Here is a 22,087-nt window from a genome sequence, read left to right as displayed (position 1 = left end):
TGTGACTGTCTTTGAAACATTCCCTTTGGCCCATGTGAACGAGCTCCCGGGCGGAGCTCTGAGTAGAGCACTTGTTTGGACAGTCTTGAGTCAGGCATTTTGACAACCTGTCCCATCCATCTCAGCTGATGTGAGATTATCATGGCCTCTACACTTGGCACGGCTGTGTCTTGGAGGGCGCTCATGTTTGTTCTTTTGTCCACACACTTGATTCACAAGATCCTTCTAGGACAGCAGTGAACATGTTGCTCCAGGGCCTTGATGTGACATCTACAAGTTGCCCAAGTTTCATCTTGTTGAAGCTTCAGGAATAGATTATAAAACTGTAATCCAAACAGAGTATTCTACTAGTCTCAGAAATGCATCATGCCAATCCCAGAGATTCAATTACAACTTCAAATTCCAAACTCAGCACCTTCCTGGGGTAGCAGATAGCCATTTCAACTGGTAGCAGGCTTTTATATTGTTTGGCTGCAGTAGCTAACTCAGTGCTTCCCAAGCTTGGAGAGCTGGTGGGGTGGGGAAGAGGGAGGATCAGAGAATGGTTCAGCAGGCTGTGGTTGCCACAGCAAATCAGGTCTCAGGGAACAGACAATTATGCCACGCCCACCGACAGAGAAAAAAGAAACATTTCAAAGGGACCTCGCAGCTGTCAAAGCTCAATCCAGGCTCCACGGCTGCCATTGCTTCCTCAAAGCTCGCTGCCCCAAAATCTCATCCTGCAATTTCACTGGGGATCGCGACCCACAGTCTGGGAACCCCTGAGCTAACATCACCTAATGCGCTTAATCAACAAAGGACATTTGTAAAGAGGCTCTGCTGCCTAGCAATACTGACATGTGGGCATTAATAATTAAAAATCAGAACCTGGCTAGATGTACATGCTGTAATCTTAGAACTGTATATTAGAGCCATTATCCTTATAGTATGCTGTTTTGGTCTCCTTATTTAAGGAAGGATGATGTAAATGCATTGGAGGCGGTCCAGAGGAGGTTTACCAGATTGATACTGGAATGAGTAGGATGTCTTATGAGGATAGGTTGCACAGATTGGGCTTGTTTCCATTGGAGGTTAGAAGAGTATATAAGATCCTGAACAGTCTTGACAAGGTGTAAGTGGAAAAGGATGATTCCTCTTGTGGGTGAGTCCAGAGCTATGGGACACTGTTTTAAAATTAGGAGATGAGGGAAAATGTTTTCTCTCAGAGGATTGTGCGATTTTGGAATTCTCTGCCTCCCAAGATGAAGGAGGCAGGGTCATTGAATATTTTTAAAGGTGGAGGTAGATTAATTCCTTTGCCTAACAAGAATCTAAGGTTAATCAGTGGTAGATGGTAATGTGGAATTTGAAACAAACAGATCAGCCATGATATTATTGAATGGTGGAGCAGGCTCCAGGCGCCGAATGGCCTACTTCTGTTCCTATTCTCTATGGTTGTATGTACAGAAACCAAACAATATTCCACATTTCAAATACATTATTTTACAAATTTTGAAACACAAAACAAATTAGGGTCATGTTAGCCCCTAATAACACTGCACTCTGACTAGAGAATACCAGCAGAAATTTTCTGGTGTCAGCATTAATACTGATAACCTTGCACCCCTGTCCTGCAGATGGAGCAACCAACTCCAGCAATACTACCCGAGTCGCTGTGCTGCCCACAATGAGCTCCCAGAATAGAATGGGTCAAGAGCCAAGAGCAAAAGGAGAATTTGCATTTATATAGCACCTTTCACAATCTCATGACACCCCAAAGTGCTTTACTGCCAAAGCAGTACTTTTGAAGTGCAGTCCACTCCACTGTTGAAGTTCAAGAAAACATGGCAGCCAATTCAGACACAGCAAGATCCCACAAGCAACAAATGAGATAATGACCAGACCATCTTTTTTTAGTGATGGCAATTGAAGGATAAATATTAGCCAGGACAGCACTGCTCTTCTTCAAATAACATCATAGAGACTTGTTTACACCCACCTGAGGGGGCAGAAGGTTAGTATCACATTGCTGTTTTTAGGAGTTTGCTGTGCACAAATTGGCTGCTGCATTTCCTACATAATAACAGTGACTACACTGCAAAAATACTTCTTTGGTTGTAAAGTGCATTGGGACATCCGGAAAGGAATGACATAAACTCAAGTCATTCTCTTTAAAACTTGAAGCTCTTATTTGCATGCAGAATAACACCAGTCTTACAATAAGCTCGAACAGTAAATGACATGCAAGGTGGTCAAACCTCTCTCATTGCCTGAAGGGAGGGCAATCAGAAAAGTCCATCTCCTCTAGATATCTTCTTCTTAGGCAGTCCCTTGGGATTGAGGATGAGCTGTTTCCACTCCAGTTTGATGGGTTCCGAGGTGGCTGATAGATTCTGCATTGTGCATTGGACTTGCCACATGCAGGGCAGCTGCTGCTTGAAGGGTTGGGCAGATGAGTCTTTTGGTAGTTTGTGCTCTCTCTGGAGCCTCAACTTTACCTCTGTGTTCCTAACAAAGGTCTCTCGATGTGTTAATGTCTTTCCTGAATGATCCTTCTCCATCTTGGTCAGTCACAGTCCAGGGACTCCCATGTGTCAGGGGGGATGTTTGACCTCTTCAGGGATGCTTTGAGGACATCGCAAAATAGTTTTCACTGGCCTTTTGAGAGTTCCTTGCAGTGACCAAATTCCAAGTAAGGCAGTTGCTTTGGGAGTCTGGTGTCAGGCATACAAACAACATAACCTGTCCACTGGAGCTGGATTTGAGTGATTGGCACCTTGATGCTGGGTATGTTGGCTTGGGAGAGGACTCTGTTGTTGGACCGTCTTTCTTGCCTCTGGATTGAAGGATCTTGTGAAGGCACCACTGGTGGGACTGCTCCAGTACTTTGAGGTGCCTGCAGGTTGTGCAAGTCTTTGAAGTGCATAGGAGCACAGGGAGCACTGCTGCCCAGTAAACCATGACCTTAGCCTCGGGTTTGAGATGGTGGCCGTCAAATACTCTTTAAATCAGTCGGCCAAAGGCTGAGCTGACACATTGGAGGCGATGACAAATTTCGTCATCTGTGTCTGCATTCATCGGGAGGAGGCTCCCAAGATATGGAAAATGGTCCACATTTTCCAGGATCTCACCATTGATCTTAATCAATCAACAGGACGATATATCGTGCTCTGGGAGCTAGTTGGAAGAGGACCTTTGCAGGTGTTTCATGAAAGGCCTGCTTTCTCATATGCTTCGGAGAAGGAAGAGGTGCTAACATTGACCTGGAGCTCAGTTTCTGAGTAAGCACACACACACACACACACACACTTGTGTCATCTGCATACTGAATCCTAAGCTGTCATTATTCCACAAGGCCTCGGACTTTAACTTTGCAATCCCTTCTATTATCATCATCATCATCATCTATTTCCTACTGCTCAGTGACTTATATTTTTTTCTCTTATGCTTCCTAATGATAAGGGTGGGGGATCGTGAGGAATCTGTGTACCTATGACCACATATATACCCACAAATGATCACGCACAGACCCTGTTAATGTTCCCCAGCAAAGCCTGGCCTCTTATTTTAGAACCCACTTGCCACTGGACCAAGGTCCTGCTCGGTCAAGACTGTGTGGTGGTCAGCGTGCAACTACCAGCACTCAATGCAAATTAAGCTGTAATATTTGAATACAAAGGATTATGAATTTCAATGATGGAATTCAAATGGTCACACTTAGAATTAAAGTGTTAATCAAATGTTACATACTTGGTGTGTACGTGCCTGCAAACCAGTGATTTAGCTGGTTAGCATTTAGCACTGTCCCAGGAGTTATTATTACTTCATCTTTCAAGTTGTCTTTTGCACTTTCACCACATTTTGCCACGAGTCTGACTCTACTTCATCAATACAGCAGCAAAACTAACTCAGCCAGGCACCACTGCATAACAAAAGGAGGGCAAGCCAGATGAGAGTTTTCAAGAGAAATTTTAGAAAACAATTTTAGTAACAGCATTTCATACACTTGTTATCCACTTCTTTGGTTCACATTCCAATTTTCTTTTTAAGAATTGTGTCGCAGCTGGTTGAGATACTTATGTAGATTAAAGGCAGTGTATAAACAGCTATTGAATCCTATACATTAGAGAAAGCAAAGTATAAACTCTAATGACACTGATCCACAGGCAGTTAAGAGCCCAAATCAAAGTGCAGTTTAGAGCAGTCTTCACAAGTGAGATATTCTGGAAAATGTTCTACTTTGAAACACTTGGAGGGGTGAGATTGCTTCAGGTGAAGTTTGTACAGGTAAATCATTACTCTGTACAGTAGAACTAACCGCGTCATGCCTCAGTAATGCCCCTGTGATGCACATGTTCTAGAGTAACAACCATGGTCTTGGCAAGTAACCCAAATACAACACATACTGCAACGTGTGGACAACACATAAAATCCTATTCAACTGCATTCTTGCAGGATGACTACAAGTTCCCCGAGGCAGTATGGAAGCAAAATACTGTATGGGTAGTAGTAAAGTCAACATCACTCCCAAGAAGGGAAGAAGTCACTTGTGTAATCAGTGGTTGAGACTTGTAACATGCAGTGTGTGGCAGCAGATGTGTAAGAATATATTACACAAAACAACACTGAAATATAGTCAGATCTGATCAACATTACCCCAACACTTAGTTCATCTCCTGAACGGGATGTTTCATGTTACTGCTCCCATTCCAATATTGGATTTCATAGGAAATCCAAATCCTGCCATCCACCACACCCACCACTCCCTTTCACCCCAGCCTGTACAGTGCAAGCCCACAGACGGATGTGGTACTCATGAATATCCAATCTCAATCCTGCTGTTTGGAGAGAGACAGAAATTACATTCCAGATGTAAGATTCTCAACCATGCTGAGTGGAAACTCACCACTTCCACACATAACCTTTCAGTGAAGTGAGGAAGCAACATGACTGATGCTCAGCCTGTATTCACTTATTCTGCAAGCAAGAGCAGCACTTTTCATTATGAAAAGATTTTAATTTTGCTCTGAATAACCTTGCGTTTCTATAGTGTCTTTCATGAACTCAGGATCTCCCTAAGCAGTTTAGAACCAGTGAAGTACTCCTGAAATGTAATCACTGCTGAGAGTGTAGGAAATATGAGAAGCCAATTTGTGTACAGCAAACTCCTACAAACGGCAATAAAAATATATCACCAGGTCTTAGTGCTGATGAGGGATAAGTGTTGGTCAGTACACCATGGAGAACTTCTTTAAAATAGTGCATTTGGAACTTTCACATCCACCCAAGAACACAACTGGGACCTGGTTTAATAGCTCATCTGATAGACTGCACCTCCAACAAGACTACACCTCCAACAGTGCAGCCTCAGTACAGCCCTCAAGTGTGAGGCTAGATTAGGTGCTCAAGCCCCTGGAGTGGGTTTGGACCTTCTGAGTCAGAAGCAAGAGTGCTACCTTTGAGCCACAGTCAACACATAATAAGCAAGTGATGCTGCTTGACCACCTCGAGAGTCATTCCTGTGACTTGCGCACAGCTGGTAGAATGTCCCTCTTGCCAATGAAGTAGTGGTTTTCACATGGTCACATCTCAAGTCATCATTCTTACATTCACATGTTACAATCCTTAGTGATGCATTTATTACTTCTACTGAAATGTGTTTCATTTCATATGGTACATAAAATCTGTAAGACACATAAAATGTCAGAAATACAAAACAGCAGGAAAGTTCACATCTGGCAAGAGAAAAGACAGGTTATGAGTTTTCAGCAGAACAGGACCAAGAATGTTGTGATTTCCCTTTTCTTTTTACAGATGTTGGACTGTTCTGCATTTCCTGTTTTTATTTCAGATTTCCAGCATTTATAGATTTTACTTTTCATCCTGAAATGTATATTGTTTTAACTTATACACTTTCACACAGTGGAGAAATTCTTTCAGACCTGAGATGCATTACAGCAAAAACATTTTGAGCAACAGGTGAAGCTGGCCATTTCATGCTGCTACTATGCAGTTGCAACATGAGCGGTATTTTCCACTAACAGGATGCTGCCATCAAGCCAAAAAGGTGTTCTACCTACCACACACATTAGTAATGCTGTATATGAATTTCAGTGCCAATGCGATGGCAGGTATGTAGGCCGTACATCCCAATGACTGGCAGATCGTACCAAAAAGCACATCCCTTCAGCTGTTCACAATAGGCAGAATACTGACTGTACTCAACCAATCTGTGCTGGCAAAGCTCAGAACATAATGTCCAACGATAGACGTGATTCCACGATTGGACAGTGCTTGCTGAATAATCCTGAGTGTGCTAAGAATTACAAAAAGAACCAATTTTTTAAATTGTCGGGTTCGCAACGTGGCTCACATAAGCTTGCTAGAAGCTCCATACATTCATACAGAAGGATCTGTCCTCTGCAGGCAAAAAGAATAAGTCCAGGCATTCCACCTTTTGTGAATTAAACAAAAGCATGAGGGACAATAGTTCTCTGGTGCATTCTCCATCGCAATGCCTCAACCAGCGTCAACTTGCCAACTAATCTTGCCACTAAATTTGTATTAATAAGAAGGTTGTATTGGAGAAATTAATATGACTGGAGATTGATAAGTCCTCGGGACCCGATGATCTACATCCCAGATTGTTGAAAGAGGTGGCTATGGAAATTGTGGATGAATTGGTGATCATCTTCCAACAATTCTATAGATTCTGGAAGGGTTCCTGCAGATTGGAAGGTAGCAAATGTCACTCCACTATTTAAAAGGCAGGGAAAGAGAAAACAGTGAACTATAGACCTGTTAGCCTTGCATCAGTAGAAGGGAAGTGCTAGGATCTGTTCAAAAGGATGTGATAAATGGACACTCGGATAATAATAATCTGATTCAGCAAAGTCAACATGAATTTATGAATGAGAAATCATATTTGACGAACCTGCTGGAGTTTTTTGAGGATGTTACTAACAAGATAAAGGGGATTTGGTGGACATAATATACTTGGATTTTGATTTTCAGAAGGCTTTTGATGAAGTCCCCCACAGGAGGTTGATTAGAAAAATTAAAGCACATGAGATAGGAGGTAATATACTAGCATGGATTAAGCACCGGCAAATAACAGAATAGGAATAAACGGGTCATTCTCTCACTGGCAGGCTGTGACTAGTGAGGTACCACAAGGATCATTGCTCAGGCCCCTGCTGTTCACAACATATATTAATGATTTGGATGTAGGGACCAAATGTAAATATTTCCAAGTTTGTGGATGACAGAAAGCTAGGTGAGAATGTGCGTTGTGAGGAAGCTGCAAAGTGGCTTCAAGAGGATTTGATCAGACTTAGTGAGTGGGCAAGAACATGGTACATGGAATATAATGTGCAAAAATGCGAGGTTATCCACTTTGCTGGGAGGAACACATGCACAGAGTATTTGTTAGACGATAAAAGATTAGAAAGTGCAGATGTACAAAATGAACTGGTTGTTCTCATCAATAAGTTGCATGCAGGCACAGCAGGCAATTAGGAAAGTTATTGGTATGTTGGCCTTTATCGCAAGATGATGGAGTACAGGAGTAGTGAAGTCTTGCTTCAATTGTATAGGACCTTAGTTAGACTGCACCTGGAGTACTGTAGGCAGTTTTGGTCCCCTTACCTTAGGAAGGATATTATTGCCATAGAGGGAGTGCACCAAAGGTTCGCAAGGCTTGTTCCCAGGATGGCGGGACTGTCCTATGAAGAGAGATTGTGGAAGCTGGGCCTGTATTCTCTACAGTTTCGAAGAATGAGAGGTGATCTCATTGGAACCTACAAAATACTTAAAGGGATAGACAGGGTAGATACAGATGTTTCCCTGGTTGGGGAGCCTAGAACCAGGGGACACAATTTCAAAATAAAGGGGGAAACCACTTACAACTGAGAGGAGGAGAAATGTTTTTACTTAGGGGATTGTGAATCTTTGGAATTCTCTATCCCAGATGACTGTGAATGTTCATGCAGTCCATTGAGTATGCTTAAAGTAGAGATTGACAGATCCTAAATACCAACAACATAAAATGGATATGGGGGTAGTGTGGGAAAAAGACACTTAAGTGGGTGACCAGCAATCATCATATTGAATGGCAGAGCAGACTCTATGGGCTGAATAGCCTGCTCCTGCTCCTATGTTCCTATGTCCCTAATCAGCACCCTTTTCTTATGCTTGTTGATCACTTTGAAATTTGGCATTCCTTTGTTTGTCCTGATGAGTGTAAGACAAAAGCTTTAACAGCATGTCTCTTCTTTCAGCAATACTCAAGTTCTGTACTACCAAGCAACTATTTACAGCAACATTCTTCCCAAAAAGTTTTCATACAATTCCTTGATTAATTTGTCATCAAACATCTCACTTCCAACTGAATGCTGCTTTAATGATGTGGCACTGAGCAGAAATCCAGTCCAAGGCAGTAGAGACACTGGTCTCCTGCCCAATGCCCAGGAAATTAATTTGAACAGTATTGATTCAGCTCCCTGTAAACATACAGCCACGGCTCAAGACTTCCTACAACTTGGCACCCATTGGCAGAAACTAAACGGCCTCATTCAGAAAAGCTGCAGAGCTTGAAAGAGCTGGAGTTCAACAGTAAAAAGGATACGATATAGGCACTCTCCTGGGACTGGGGTTTAGGTACTTGGGGGCATGAAAGAGGAAGCGGATCACAAGAGAGAGTGAACCAATTACCATGTCACCTTGGTCCAATGGCCTTCTTACATGAAATGGCCAGCTTAGACTTAAATGCACAAGGATAATGAACACTCAAACATGGTTGTTTTTCAAATCAGTAAAGCTGCAGAAAAGGAACAAAGCAAAGTACACAAAAAGACCGTACGACAGTTTATTCACCTGCACAAATGAACAGCCCATTTTCCTCCTAATCCAAATAATTCATCATCCACACATTTGTCCAAGACAAACACTGCTCCCTCAATCAAACACCACTAAAACATGTTATCTGGTCATTAGCACAGCACTGTTTCTGGGAACTTGCTATGTGTTAACTGGTTGTTGAATTTCTTACATTGCAACTGTATCTACACTTCAGATAGTACTTTATCGGCTATAAAGCACCTTATGAAAGCAGGTCCTTTATTTTTTTTAAATACTTATCCAACTCACAAAGGATTAGACATGTATCTTGATGCCCTATTGACTTTGGATTATCCTAACTGCTACAGCAATGGGACAAAGTTAACAAAAAGCTATTCCATCACCAACTTGGATGGTCTCAGAAGATATAGTACAGCTGAACCACAATGAAAGTTGGCAGCTCAAACTATCATTTGTGTGCTGCATGTGTACCATTACATATGTAAATATAACATAAAAATCATCATCATCTAGATGAAGGACAACAGTTACCAACTACTGGTTTTGAATTGGGAAAAATGACCAATTTTGCAACATTGTCAATTTAAAAGCTATGCTCTCAAAGTCTATTTACGACACCCATTTACCACACAAATACACCTTCTGAGTCGTGTAGCGAGGTAGGCACAGATATCCCATTGCACTAACTCTAGCTAGAACAGAAGTAAGCCATTATGCTCTCGAGTCTGCTTCACCATTCTGTTAGATCACAACTGATCTCCAAGTGTTCGGAGCGTAGAAAAGCATGGAGACTTTGTACTGATCATCAACTGGCACAGCACAGATTTCTCAGAGCCTAAAGCAGATTTCAGCAACAAGCGTAGTTTAGTTTATAGTTTTTTTTTTAAATTGTGAGAAATATGACTGGGCATTTTATGCACTTTGACCCATCTACCATCAAAAATAACTTATGAAATGAATTGCGATAGGCAATTTGTTCTAGGGTTCTCTTTTTCGTTAAGATTTTAGATTAACAACAAAAACTTTTATTTAAACACCGCCTTTAATGTAATGGAATATCAGAAGGTCTTGTGGTGCAGCAGGTAGCGACGCTACCTCTGAGCCAGAAATTCCTGGTTTGAGTCTCAACCCAGGACTTGATGGCCACTGAAGGTGCGTTCGTGGCATGGTCAAGCAGGTTGATTGTAAATCTGTAAATCTTTCTGATACGCTTATGGCAAGTGGTAAGAGCAGGAGTTTCCTGGTCAGCCAGAATGGTGTGATAACTGCAGCACAACACCCTCCCCATGTTAAAAAGACTTCACGCAGAAGCTCTTGGCATGTGGCAAGCATCCTCACTTCAAGGGGCTGCTAGGCAGAATGCAACAACCCAAGGCACTTCACAGGAGCATTATAAAACAAAGTATTACACCAAGCCACATCAGGAGATATTAGGTCAGATGACCAAAAGCCTGGTCAAAGGGGTAGGTTTTTAAGGAGGAAAGCAAAGTAGAGAGGTGTATGGAGGGTATTCCATAGCTTGGGCCCTTGGCCACTGAAGGCACCATCACCAATGGTGGACCAATTAAAATTGGGAACGCACAAGAGGCCAGAATTAGAGGAGTGCCAATATCTCAGAGAGTTGTGGGGCTGGAGGAGATTACAGAGATAGGGAGGGGCAAGGACATGGAAGGATTTGAAAACAAAAGGGTGAGAATTTTAAAATCAAGATATTGCTTGACCAGGAGCCAATGTAACACAGCGAGCACAGGGGAATAGGACTTGCTGTGGGTCAAGATGCAGACAGCAGAGTTTTGGATGGCCTCCTGTTTACTGAAGGTAGAATGTGGGAAACCAGCATTGGAATAATTGAATCTAGAGGTGACAAAGGCATGAAAGAGGGTTTCAGCAGCAGATGAACTGAGACAGGGGCAAAGTCGAGTGATGTTATGGAGGTGGAAATAGACAATCTCAGTGATAGCATGAAAATTAGGTCAAAACCTCATCTCGTATCAGCTGTGACTCTAAGGTTGTGAACAGACTGGCTGAATCTCAAACTGTTGCCAGGGAGAGGAATGGAGTCAGTAGCTAGGGAACAGAAGGGATCAAAAACAATGGCTTCAGTCTTCCCAATATTTAATTGGGGAGAATTGTTGCTCATCCAGCTCTAGATGTCAGATAAACAGTCTGATAATTTAGCAACAGTGGAGAAGTTAAGATAGGTGGTGATGAGGTAGAGCTGGGTATCGCCAGTCTACATGTGAAAGCTAACACTGGACCTTCAGACGTTGTTGTCTAGGGGTAACATGTACTTAAGAAATAGAAGGGGGCCCAGGATAGATCTTTGGACACCAGATATAAAAAAAGTGTGGGAGCAGGAAAAGAAGCCATTGCAAGTGGTGCTCTGGATACAATTAGGTAGGTACGAATGGAGCCAGGTCAGAGCAGTCCCACCCAGCTTGACAATAGTGGAGAGGCATTGGAGGAGGATGATGATGTGGTCAGCTTTGTCAAAGGCTGTGGACAGGTCAAGGATGAGGAGGGAAAGTTTATCTTTGTCACAATCACATGGATCACAATTAACTACATACAATCAATGTGATCTCCTCAACTTGATTTGAAAGCCTAAAGGGGGTCAGAAGGGAATTTCTCAGGATTTAATTTTTCTGCCTTATGGCCCCTGGTTTTTTTTCTGTTTTTTGCCTCTCTCAGGGGATGCCTAGTCACGATGCTGTAGACATGGGTATGGGGCAAGCTTGAAGGACCAGCTGTCAGAAGGCAATCTATGCCTGCAGAATGACCTACACATTTATACACTGTTGACAGCCTCAGGATGTCCCAAACTGATTAAAGCTTAGCAAATTAATCGGAGGTGCAGCCACTGCTACAATGTAGGAAATGCAGCAACCAATTCGTGGACAGCAAGCTCCCCTGTTCTTCTTCAAAAAGAGCCAGGAGATCATTTACATCTACCCAAGAGGGCAGACAGGGCCTCAGTTTAACATCTCATTCAAAGGACGGCACCTTCGTCACCCTAGCACTACCACAGTACTGCACCAAAGTGTCGATTTTGCTCTCAATTCTCTGGAGTGGGACTTGAACCCACCACTTTTTAGTTCAAAGGTGAGGTCGCTACCAACTGAGGCACAGCTGGCACCTAATATATATATGTATTTAAAATCTAAACCTTGGCTTAACTGACAAGGTAAATCTGAAATGTGAAATGTATAATATAAATGAAGACATAAATTTTCTTTAATCAATCCTATGGATATTTGAAGGAATGTCTGGGCCTCAACCGAACATTATAATGGGGAAGGAGACTCTTAAGGGGAGTCATGTAAACTACAAGAAGTCCCAAGGAGCAGATACTATGCCATCTCTTTTTGAAACACGGGTCATTATAATCTAGTCTCGGGGGCTCTTCTGCATCATCAATTTCATTTTTTTTTTCTGTACTTTTTACAAGCAAACATTCAGCAATGACTTTATTTTAAATCTTTTAACATTTGTCTCTTAAAATTGCCTAATCTAACCAATAGGAATGATGAGACATTTTCAACCATTTACCTGTCAAAATGGATGAATACAGAGCGCCAACTGGGCTCTTATGAGTTAACAGAAGCTACTAAAGAGTTACACATACATAAGGAAAACAAAACTGACACTTCAGAAAAATCTTATATGCCCTCCTCAGAACTAGATGGCCATCTGACCATTGGAAGTTGATTTCAAAAGAGCTGAAAAGAGTTTAATGAGGTGACAGTTTCAGAAGGGAATTGCTGCTCATGAGGATCCATTGTGAACAGTGATTTTGCAGTTTCAACCGTAATTCCTTACAATGCTACTTGGAAAAAAATCGCCTATAAATTGGAAAATTCATTCTGAGAATCCATAACATGGGCTAGTGTAATGCAGAAAGACAAAGGCAAATTAGGAAGCAAAGCTAAGGGAACTATGCGTTTCCACTGCCTTCATTATAGCTTACCTTAATTACTTAATGCTGACACAGGGTGGCACAATGTCTGAGCTAGCCCAATGCCATCATCCTTCACTTTGATGCGATGCACCATGTCTTAAATTAGCCTGAACCTCAGAACAGGGTGTGTGCGTGCAAGACATGAGCTGCCAGCTGTACTAATCGCACTTCTTGTTGGAGGTGCCATCATTAGGATGAGATGTTAATCTGAGACCCATTCTGCCCTCTCGTGTGGACATAAAAAAGTCCTATTTCAAAGAGTGGGGGAGTTATCTCCAACATCCTGGGAGATATTTGTCTCTCACCCAATATCATTAAAAAACAGATCATCCGGCCATTATTACATTGTTATTTGTGCGAGTTTGCTGTGCACAAATTGGCTTCCCTATTTTCAACATCACAACAGTCATTACACAAAAGAACTTAATTCATTGTAAAGTGCTTTGGGACATCCTGAGGTCATCGGAGGTGCTATACAAGTGCGAGTCTTTCTCTCTTTATTTCTTGCTAAAAAAGGAATAAAACAACTTTATATCTTCTTGAGTTACTACATTTGTATTTTAGTGAGGAAGTAAAGTAAAACTGATAGACCACCACTCTGCTATCAAGAAAGTGACTCACTATCCAAATTTGATTGATCGCAGGAACAATCATTCAAAAATACCAACAGAAGCTACAATATTGCTCAATGTCGTTATTGGATATGATCCAATAATAATCCTCTCGAGATACTGGCTCCTTGAAACCATGCTGGAAATTTGATTGAAATCCGGTAGTGCTTTCAAAGCTATTGCATTCGCAGACAGACAGACGACACTGATTACAATACCTCCTTTCCCTCTCAGGTTGGAAGCAATTAACTGTTGCACGTTTACAGCTTCCAGAAAGAATTCTCCGGAGTCTGCAACCTCACTGGTGTTCCACTTAGATTGAACACAGCACAGTCAGAGATCTACAATTTCAGTTACCTCCACTCGTCCCATTTTTGTTGTTCAGCACAAGACCACAACCAGAAACACACGTTTGAAACACAGTGTACATGCTGACGTCAGCCTATACTAGTTTGTTGTATTTTGCTCAGTGTTCATTCAGAAGAACCAGAAGCACTTTTTTTGGGTGAGGGCAATTGGCTTGCAATCACTGAAGCACAGACCAATTTATTTTTTGCGGCAGCTCCTACTGGCTTTGCATTCAGTTAAATACAGTTTAAAAAGGTACCTTGTTGGTTGGTTGCAGCCAGTACTGGATTCTTCATGAGCCATCTGGCTTTCTTGACGGCAGCCAATGCCCTCAGAGCAAACCAATCCTGCATTGGGGCTTCATATAAGCATAAGGCCCTTTATTTGCATGGATAAGGGGCTTTCTCAACATGGCAAATGGCACAATTTCGACTCAGTGAGAATATGCTTCCTGTCTACTAAGCTAAAGACCTTTTAGTGCTAATTTTCATGCAGAGAACTGTGTATTTCTAGGCCTTACTGTCCACAGCTCCCTTGGCTTCATCTAAATGAGGGTTTAAGTTGCAAAAAAAAACTCAGACATTACTTGAAGTGCAGGGATTAAAACCGCAACCTTCTGTAACTGCCTAGAGAAAAAAAAGAGTGCACCCAAATTTCTAGAATGCCTGTGGGAGGGTGGGATCCTCAATGGAGAAAATGCCCTCGAAATATGGACGAGCTAAGCCATAGAATTAGCCATCAGGCATCAGCAAACTGCCCTAGGTGACACAGCCACAGTCCATAACAAGTCAACACAACAGCAACCGTGGACAGTCCCGAGCACAACACCAGGGTCCAAGATGCTGCATTAGGTGCAGAGGCCAGTCACTGGAGATCAGGTCACGATCAATTATAAAGAATGATTAAGTAATCAATGAAAATTTTATAAATTACAATAAGAGAATTCAGTTTGCAAGGTGGTTTATTTAAAACCCTTATTCCAAAACTGAAGAATCCAATGATGACTTGGTTAACCCCGCTGGCCCTACCCCAACATCATGCTTGGCCTAAATAGCCAAGTGGTTATGGTACTGGGCTTGTAACCCCAAGATCAAGAGTTCAAATCTCACAATGGCAAACTATGAAACAATGTAACTTCATCTGAAACAGATGGAAACGGGTTTGTACTCGAAAGAGTTACCCCAACATCATCCAAACCATATTTAGGACAAAGTGTACAATATTCAATAAAAGATCAAAAAAAACTTCAACAATATTAACTGAACAGCACACACCAAAGAAGGAATGCACTAATGCACAGAATTAGTTGTTTAAATGTTTGTTAATGCTATTGACATAATTGTGACAGCCAATCCAATCAAGGCAGCATTTGACTAAGTGTGGCATCAAGGAGCCCGAGCAAAACTGGAGTCAGTAGGAATCGGAGGAAAACTCTCCACTGGTTGGAGTCATACCTGGCACAAAGGATGTTGGAGGTCAGTCATCTCTGCTCCAGGACATCACTGCAGGAGTTCCTCAGGGTAGTCTGCTGCACATTTGTTTAACATTGTCCTTTTTCTTATTCATTCATGGGATGTGGGCATCACTAGCTAGGCCAGCATTTATTGCGCTTTCCTAATTGCCCTTGAGAAATTCCTAGGCCCAACCATCTTCAGCTGCTTCATCAATGCCCTTCCTTCCATAAGGTCAGAAGTGGGGATGTTCGCTGATGATTTATAATGTTCAGCACCATTCATGACTCCCCAGTTACTGAAGCAGTCCTTGTTCAAATGCAGCAAGACTTGGACAATGTCCAGGCTTAGACTGACAAATGGCAAGTGACATTTGCGTTACACAGGTGCCAGGCAATGGCCATCTCCAACAAGAGAGAATCCAACCATTGCCCCTTAATGTTTAATGGCATTGCCAACACTGAATCCCCCACTATCAATATCCTGGGGGTTACCATTGACCAGAAACTGAACTGGACTAACCATATAAAAACTGTGGCTGCAAAAGCAGGTCAGAGGCTAGGAATCCAGCAGCAAGTAACTCACCTCCTGACTCCCCAAAACCTGCCCACCATCTACAAGGTACAAGTCAGGAGCATGATGGAATACTCTCCACTTGCCTGGATGAGTGCAACTCCAATAACACTCAAGAAGCTTGACACACACCATCCAGGACAAAGCAGCCTGCTTGACTGGCAGCCCATCCACAAACATTCACTCCCTACACCACCGGTGCACAGAGGCAGCAGTGTGTACCATCTACAAGATGCACCTCAGGAACTCAAAGCTCCTTAGACAGCATCATCCAAAACCACGACCACTACCATCTGGTAGGACAAGGGCAGCAGACACATGAGAACACCACCACCAGGAGTTCCCCTCCAAGCCACTCACCCCAATCCTGACTTGGGAATACATTACCATTCCTTCACTACTGCTGGGTCAAAATCCCAGAACTCTCTCCCTAACAGCACTGTAGGTGTACCTACACCACATGGACTGCAGCGGTTCAAGAAGGCAGCTCACCACCACCTTCTCAAGGGCAATTAGGAATGAGCAATAAATGCTGGCCCAGCCAGCGACGCCCACATCCCATGAGTGAATAAGAAAAAAGGTCAATGTTAAACAAATGCACAGCAGGAGAGAGGCAGAGAGAAAGATACACACAGAGACAGAGAAAGAGAGAGAAACAGGCAGAAAGAGAGGGGAAGACACAGTGACAATTTTAAAACCAGCAACAAAAGAGAACTGAGATCAACAAAGGATGAGAAATTTGATGGAAAGGCAGGAGCAGAATGACAGCATGGATATGACAGAGATCCTGACAAGCAGACTGCAGTAAGGCAAGAAAAGAATGACATTTGCAAAAACCAAGAGAAATGCATCAGAACAGGTTGAAAAATACTTATCATTTAATAAATTCACAAATGGAAATAAGTCCACAAAGTGTGACTTTTAGTGGGGATAGGATGTTTTGTTAGATTAACTCATGGCAAGTGCAACAAATTTAAAATATTGTGATGAAATGCCAACTGCCTAACTTGCAAATCACAAATATAATAGTATTCTCTAGAATGCTAGAGTGAGAGAGAAAGCGCATGTAAGAGAAAGAGGTGCATTTATTTAACACACAACCTCAGAATGTTCTGGATCATTTTACAGCCAATTATGTACTATTTGAGGGCTAGTCACTGTTGCTGGGCAGAAATCTTTAAGAGATGACTTGCATTAGATCAGTTGGCCACACAAACTCCAACTTTCGCGTAGCAAAAGCAAAAACTCAAACTCAAAGCTACACCAGGGAGTCCGGCTCTAACAGGCTCAAGGGCTGAATGGCTTACTCCTGTTCTTATGTTGGGCCACTGTGCTCTATTTGTGAGCAAAGAAAATGTTGCCATTCCTTTACTGAGGGGGTAACTCCACTGTGACATCTTTATTTCTGAGCTAGGCAGACAGTTGTCACTGTGAGCCATGGGTCTTCAACAGCTAAGTCCTGCACTGAATACACACTTCAAACAATGAGCATGCAGCCACGACATAAGATACCGTACATCCTGTTGCTTAGTAACCAGTGAACACTCTCCAGCATCTGGCGCTTATACATTGCATATTCTGAAAACTATTTGTACAACAAATCTTCAAAACTCACAAGCAAGTGTATGAACTGTTTTTGATGCACTAGTACCACTCAAGCATGCAGCCAATTGCGTAAGAAGATGAGCGTAGGAACTAAATCCCAATTTCTTTGTGCTTGGCGCTAGTACCTCGAACTCCGTGTTCCACCCTCATTGTGACACAGAAAGGAAAGCACGTGCAAATCTGCATAACTTGGCCTGACAAGATTTGCATACAGCAGCTAGAGTGAGAAGTGTGCCTGAAAAACAGGCTTTTTAAAGTAGTTTACTAATAAATTGCACACACAAATGTTTATATAGTAGAAATAGAATAGATACATCAACAACCAGTGACCCATTTAAAAAAGGCCCTTGGCACAGTAACAAGAATCAGTTACGCTGCAGAAGATTTAATTTTCATGTGACTCGTTTCTGATATATAATTTATGTCCATCATATGGCATTAGAATACCGATAATACAGCACATCAATAATAAATATTTTAATTAAGATATACATAAGTTCAAACGGTTTGGAAACAAAACTGAATTACGTTTACCTTTTCTCTTGAAAAAAGTGAATTATGGAAAGTTTCACATTTGCTCAAAGCATTTTTTGAGAAGAAGCTTCTCAACTTGCCCACAGAACTGAGTTAGTCAGCTGATAGTGTAAATTCTGTACCAGCCTTTTATAAAGCTGGCCAGATTGGAACCAACATTCCTTCCAGGGGCAGAGTAAAAATCCAGCTGATTAAATCTCCTCTTAACCTTCGCTGCTCCAAGGAGATCAATTCCAGCTTCTTCAACCTCTCCATGTAATTGAAATGCCTCATCCTCTGCACCCTCTCCAAGGCTTTGTATATTCACTTCTATATATACACATATTTTATATATTCATAATTTTACAAGTTTGCAAAAGCTATCCCCAAATGGATATTTCATAAGATACATCAAATACATATTTATAATTGTATGGAATTTGAACCAACTCTGATATACTTGGATTTATAATTGCATGTAATTACACAATCACATGAATTTTATTTATGTTATATATTGTATATTGCCCATGTTTTTCATGTCCATCTATTTCATTTCTAATTATATAACACACACCAAGAGCAGTTGAGACGGGTTTATTTATGTAACTGCGATATGCAAGAACAAATTTATTTCTTTATTTATCTCTCAGCAGTGAATGTTTCTAATTCAAGTTCTCCTTTTAATTTTTAATCCTAAACTATTCAAGAGGGAGCCAGCAAAATTCCAAGTGACAGTCAGAGTCATAAAGGACTCCATTATGAATGGAATGGACTATTAGAAATTACACTCTAATATTAGTGCATGAACATTAGCATTTGTAGGAATTTATTCTACTCACTTTTCAAAAAAATATAGCAAGTATCATAGAACATCATTTCAAGCTTGGGTAAGCTATTATTCTATTCTGTGTCTTTTGTTCATCGATATGTTTATAGCCAATGACCACCTGCCATGTGGATCCACAAAACTGCCTTTACTTCTGAAGACTTTCAGTCTAAAACGCAAGAAAACAAAAATGCAATTCTCTTTTCAAATCCATCCGCAAGTGTTAAATCCAATCAAGAAGTCTGGTTTCACATTGAGATGAAAAAGAGGGACAATTTGTTCCCAGAATGGAAATTTGAAACCTTTCCATATTACACTCTTGGTATCATGCTTAATAAAAGAAGAGAACCTGCATTTATGTAGCAACTTGTATAACCTCAGGACATCCCAAAGAACTTTACAGCCAATGAAGTAATTTTTTTGAAGTGTAGTCACTACGGTAATGAAGGAAACGCAGCAACCAATTTACACACAGCAAACTCTCACAAAGAGCAATGAAAATGTACCCAGAAAACTAAGAAGCAGGTGGTATAAAACAAGTTCACTATGGCTGCTCAATAGAATGCTACAACATGTTAGAGTAATTTTCAGGAAAACAAGTCAAATGTAAAATATTACAATGACTATGCTAAAAAAGGGTGTTTAATTGGCTCTGGGGCATCTAGGAACATCCTGAGGTCAAGCAAGGCAAGTACCTTTTTAAAAATCACTCGAACTATAACAATTCCAACAGGCTAGTACCAGAAAAAGCTGATATGAAAACACATCTGTTGGATGGTTGCCATGCTCAAAGTATTCAATGTATATTAAGCAGTTTTGTACACCATGTTCATAATTCCAGCCCTTCTGAACAAATAGTTCTCTTCAGCTTTGTAATAAATACCCTCTGGAAGATAGCAGGATACTTCCACACCCCAAAAATAGTCAGTTTATCCCAGGATATTTCCACATAACCTCCATTTTACACCCCCCCCACCCCAAAAATGGTGCCTACAATAAGCAACTGAGAATTTAATCTTTTTAAGATACAAAAATGGAGAGATAAGCCAAGAATGTGCCTGATGTACACTGAGACCCATTCCCCATGTCTGCTTTGCACTTACAGAATATTCCAACTGTATTACAATTGTTATCACCAGCCTGAATAGCAAAAAAAAATCGAGAGGGAAAACACATACAAAAATTAAATAGCAGGATGTGGATGTGGAATTTCCTCTATTTGGGTGGGTTGAAGAGAAAGGGGAGGGAGGGAGGGGGGGTCAGTTCTAACAATAACCAACACTGGCAGAACAGATCACACAATGTGATAACCAACAACTCATTTTTTTTTTCAAAAAATGCTCATTAGTGAGTTGGGGAGAACAAACATTCTTTTTTTAAAACAAAAAATCTGAGAGGTCTATTCCAAAAATACCAACGTTTGGAAATCTGCCTTCAGTGCAGTGAGGAGGAGAAGGGAGGGGGGGAAGTTAGTTGAAGAGGGAAGGGAATTAAAATGCAGCCCTATCCCATATTTGATAAAATATAGAAGTAATAATGATGGTGAAAGAGTGGTTCGAGAAGTGAGTTAAAGAGACAGTGGCCGAGTGACAGCCAGCCTAGGAGTTGCCTGTCAGGGAGAGCCCAGCCCTCGCTACCCAGTGTCAATCCCGCCGCCCGATACATTGTTTCAGTCGGTTCACAGTATCGAGTGAATAGTTACAGTAACATCGGCTGCTCCGTTCTCCACTCCCCGCCCCAGTCAAGTATGTGTGAGTTTGTAGTCGTAAAGCAGCAGCACCACCACCGCCCACCCCCCCCCCCACAACTTCCCCCCCACCCCCACCCTCCCCACTCCCCCCAACCCCCGCCACTCTCCCGCTCCAGCCGGTCTACCTGTCCCGCGGGTCGATCCAGCTCGTCTGCCGGGTGTTGTGATCGATGTAGAAGATCCTGCCGTCGAAATCTCGGGCTTCCTCCCAGCCGTTGGGCAGCGGCAGCTCCCCGCTCGACCTCCTCCTCGGCATCGCTCCCCCCTCAGCCCCCTAACGCATTCCCCCGCAAGAGCGGCACCGAACCCTGGACTGATGGCTCCCAAAGCGGCCGGCTCCACTCTCATGGCTCGGTCTCTCTACCTCTGCTCCTCCATGTTGCGTCGCTGTTGGCCCGGGATCGCTGTCTTATTCCTTATTGGTATGGCTATTTGCATAAAACTACCCCCCCCCCCCAACTCTCTCTCCCTCTGAGGTGATTAATTATTAATATATACCAGAGCCAGCCAATCCCAAACCAGGCAGAACTTCAATTCAGTTTGTAATTTTTTTTTTTAAAAATGTTTTATTTCTCATATTCAGAAAGAATTTGGCCCAAGTTTGTTATGAAAACTCCCCCCCACCAATTTTCTTTGGAGGGAGAATGGCCTTTGCAAAAGTTGTGCAGTCGCCTGGAATGTGTCCTGCCTGGAAAGAAACTCTGGGCTTTAATGCCAGTTGGAAAAGGGAAGCTAGTCATTTGGCGCTTTACTGCCTTTTTTTTTTACATATAATAGAGTAGCTGCTTCAATAACGCTGCCTGTCGCTTTATTTATGCGGCGTGAGATACTGTGGCTATAGAAGTGGTTTTGTCATCCAAGCTGACACTCCAGTGCAGCGTAAGTGCTGCATTGTCGGAGGTGCTGCCTTGCAGACCTGTCAACCCCCACTCAGGTGGTCAGTAAAGATCCCATGGAAGCATTTCAAAGAAAAACAGCTGACTTCTCCCCGATGTTCTGGGCCAATATTTAGCCCTCACTCAACACAACCAAAAACAGATGATCTGGCCATTTATATTATTGTTGTTTGTGGGAGCTTGCTGTGCAGCTACCGCTTAATCACACCCTCTCCACCTTCCATACCCATTAAAACAAATATACCCTGTCACCTTGGTAGAGCCCTCATCTCCACTCCCTTAGGTCCAAGGGGCATAGACTTGAACGTCTATGGAAGACAACAGGTTTAACCATCCGTTGCCAGATCTGACTTGATCACATAAAACACCATAATTTTGCTCTCCACTGCCAAAACGCTCAACATTCCAGAATCATCCTGGAATGCAAAGGTAACCCCAAACTCCTCCTCAAAATCCACAAACAGGACTGTCCCAGTAGACCAATTGTGTTGGCCTGTTCCTGCCCCATGGAACTCATTTCTTCCTATCTTGACTCCGTTCTCTCTCCGCTTGTCCAGTCTCTTCCCACCTACATCTGCGAATCCTCTGATGCCTTATGCCATATCAACAATTTCCAGTTGCCTAGCCCTAACCGCTTCCTCTTCCCCATGGATGGCCTATCCCTCTACACCTCCATTCCCCATCAGGATGGTCTGAGAGCTCTCCACTTCTTCCT

At 42.3% G+C, this 22,087-nt stretch overlaps 1 protein-coding gene across 2 annotated transcripts in view; it reads right to left on the bottom strand.

Moving 5' to 3' along the window:
• Window positions 1-20,859, bottom strand: part of wwc3 (WWC family member 3) — a 223,241-nt gene extending 202,382 nt beyond the window's left edge. For both annotated transcript variants that reach the window (XM_041211908.1, XM_041211909.1), the window contains exon 1: window positions 20,602-20,859. In XM_041211908.1, the coding sequence (XP_041067842.1) occupies window positions 20,602-20,732 (131 nt within the window). In that variant the 5' untranslated portion in view covers window positions 20,733-20,859. The remainder of the gene's footprint in view (window positions 1-20,601) is intronic.
• Between the last annotated feature and the right edge of the window lie 1,228 nt (window positions 20,860-22,087).

The sequence above is a fragment of the Carcharodon carcharias genome, chromosome 18, assembly GCF_017639515.1.
Source record: "Carcharodon carcharias isolate sCarCar2 chromosome 18, sCarCar2.pri, whole genome shotgun sequence".
NCBI lineage: Eukaryota > Metazoa > Chordata > Chondrichthyes > Lamniformes > Lamnidae > Carcharodon > Carcharodon carcharias.
The sequence above is the reverse complement of the archived record's forward strand: the minus strand, read 5'-3'. Positions and strand labels throughout refer to the sequence as shown.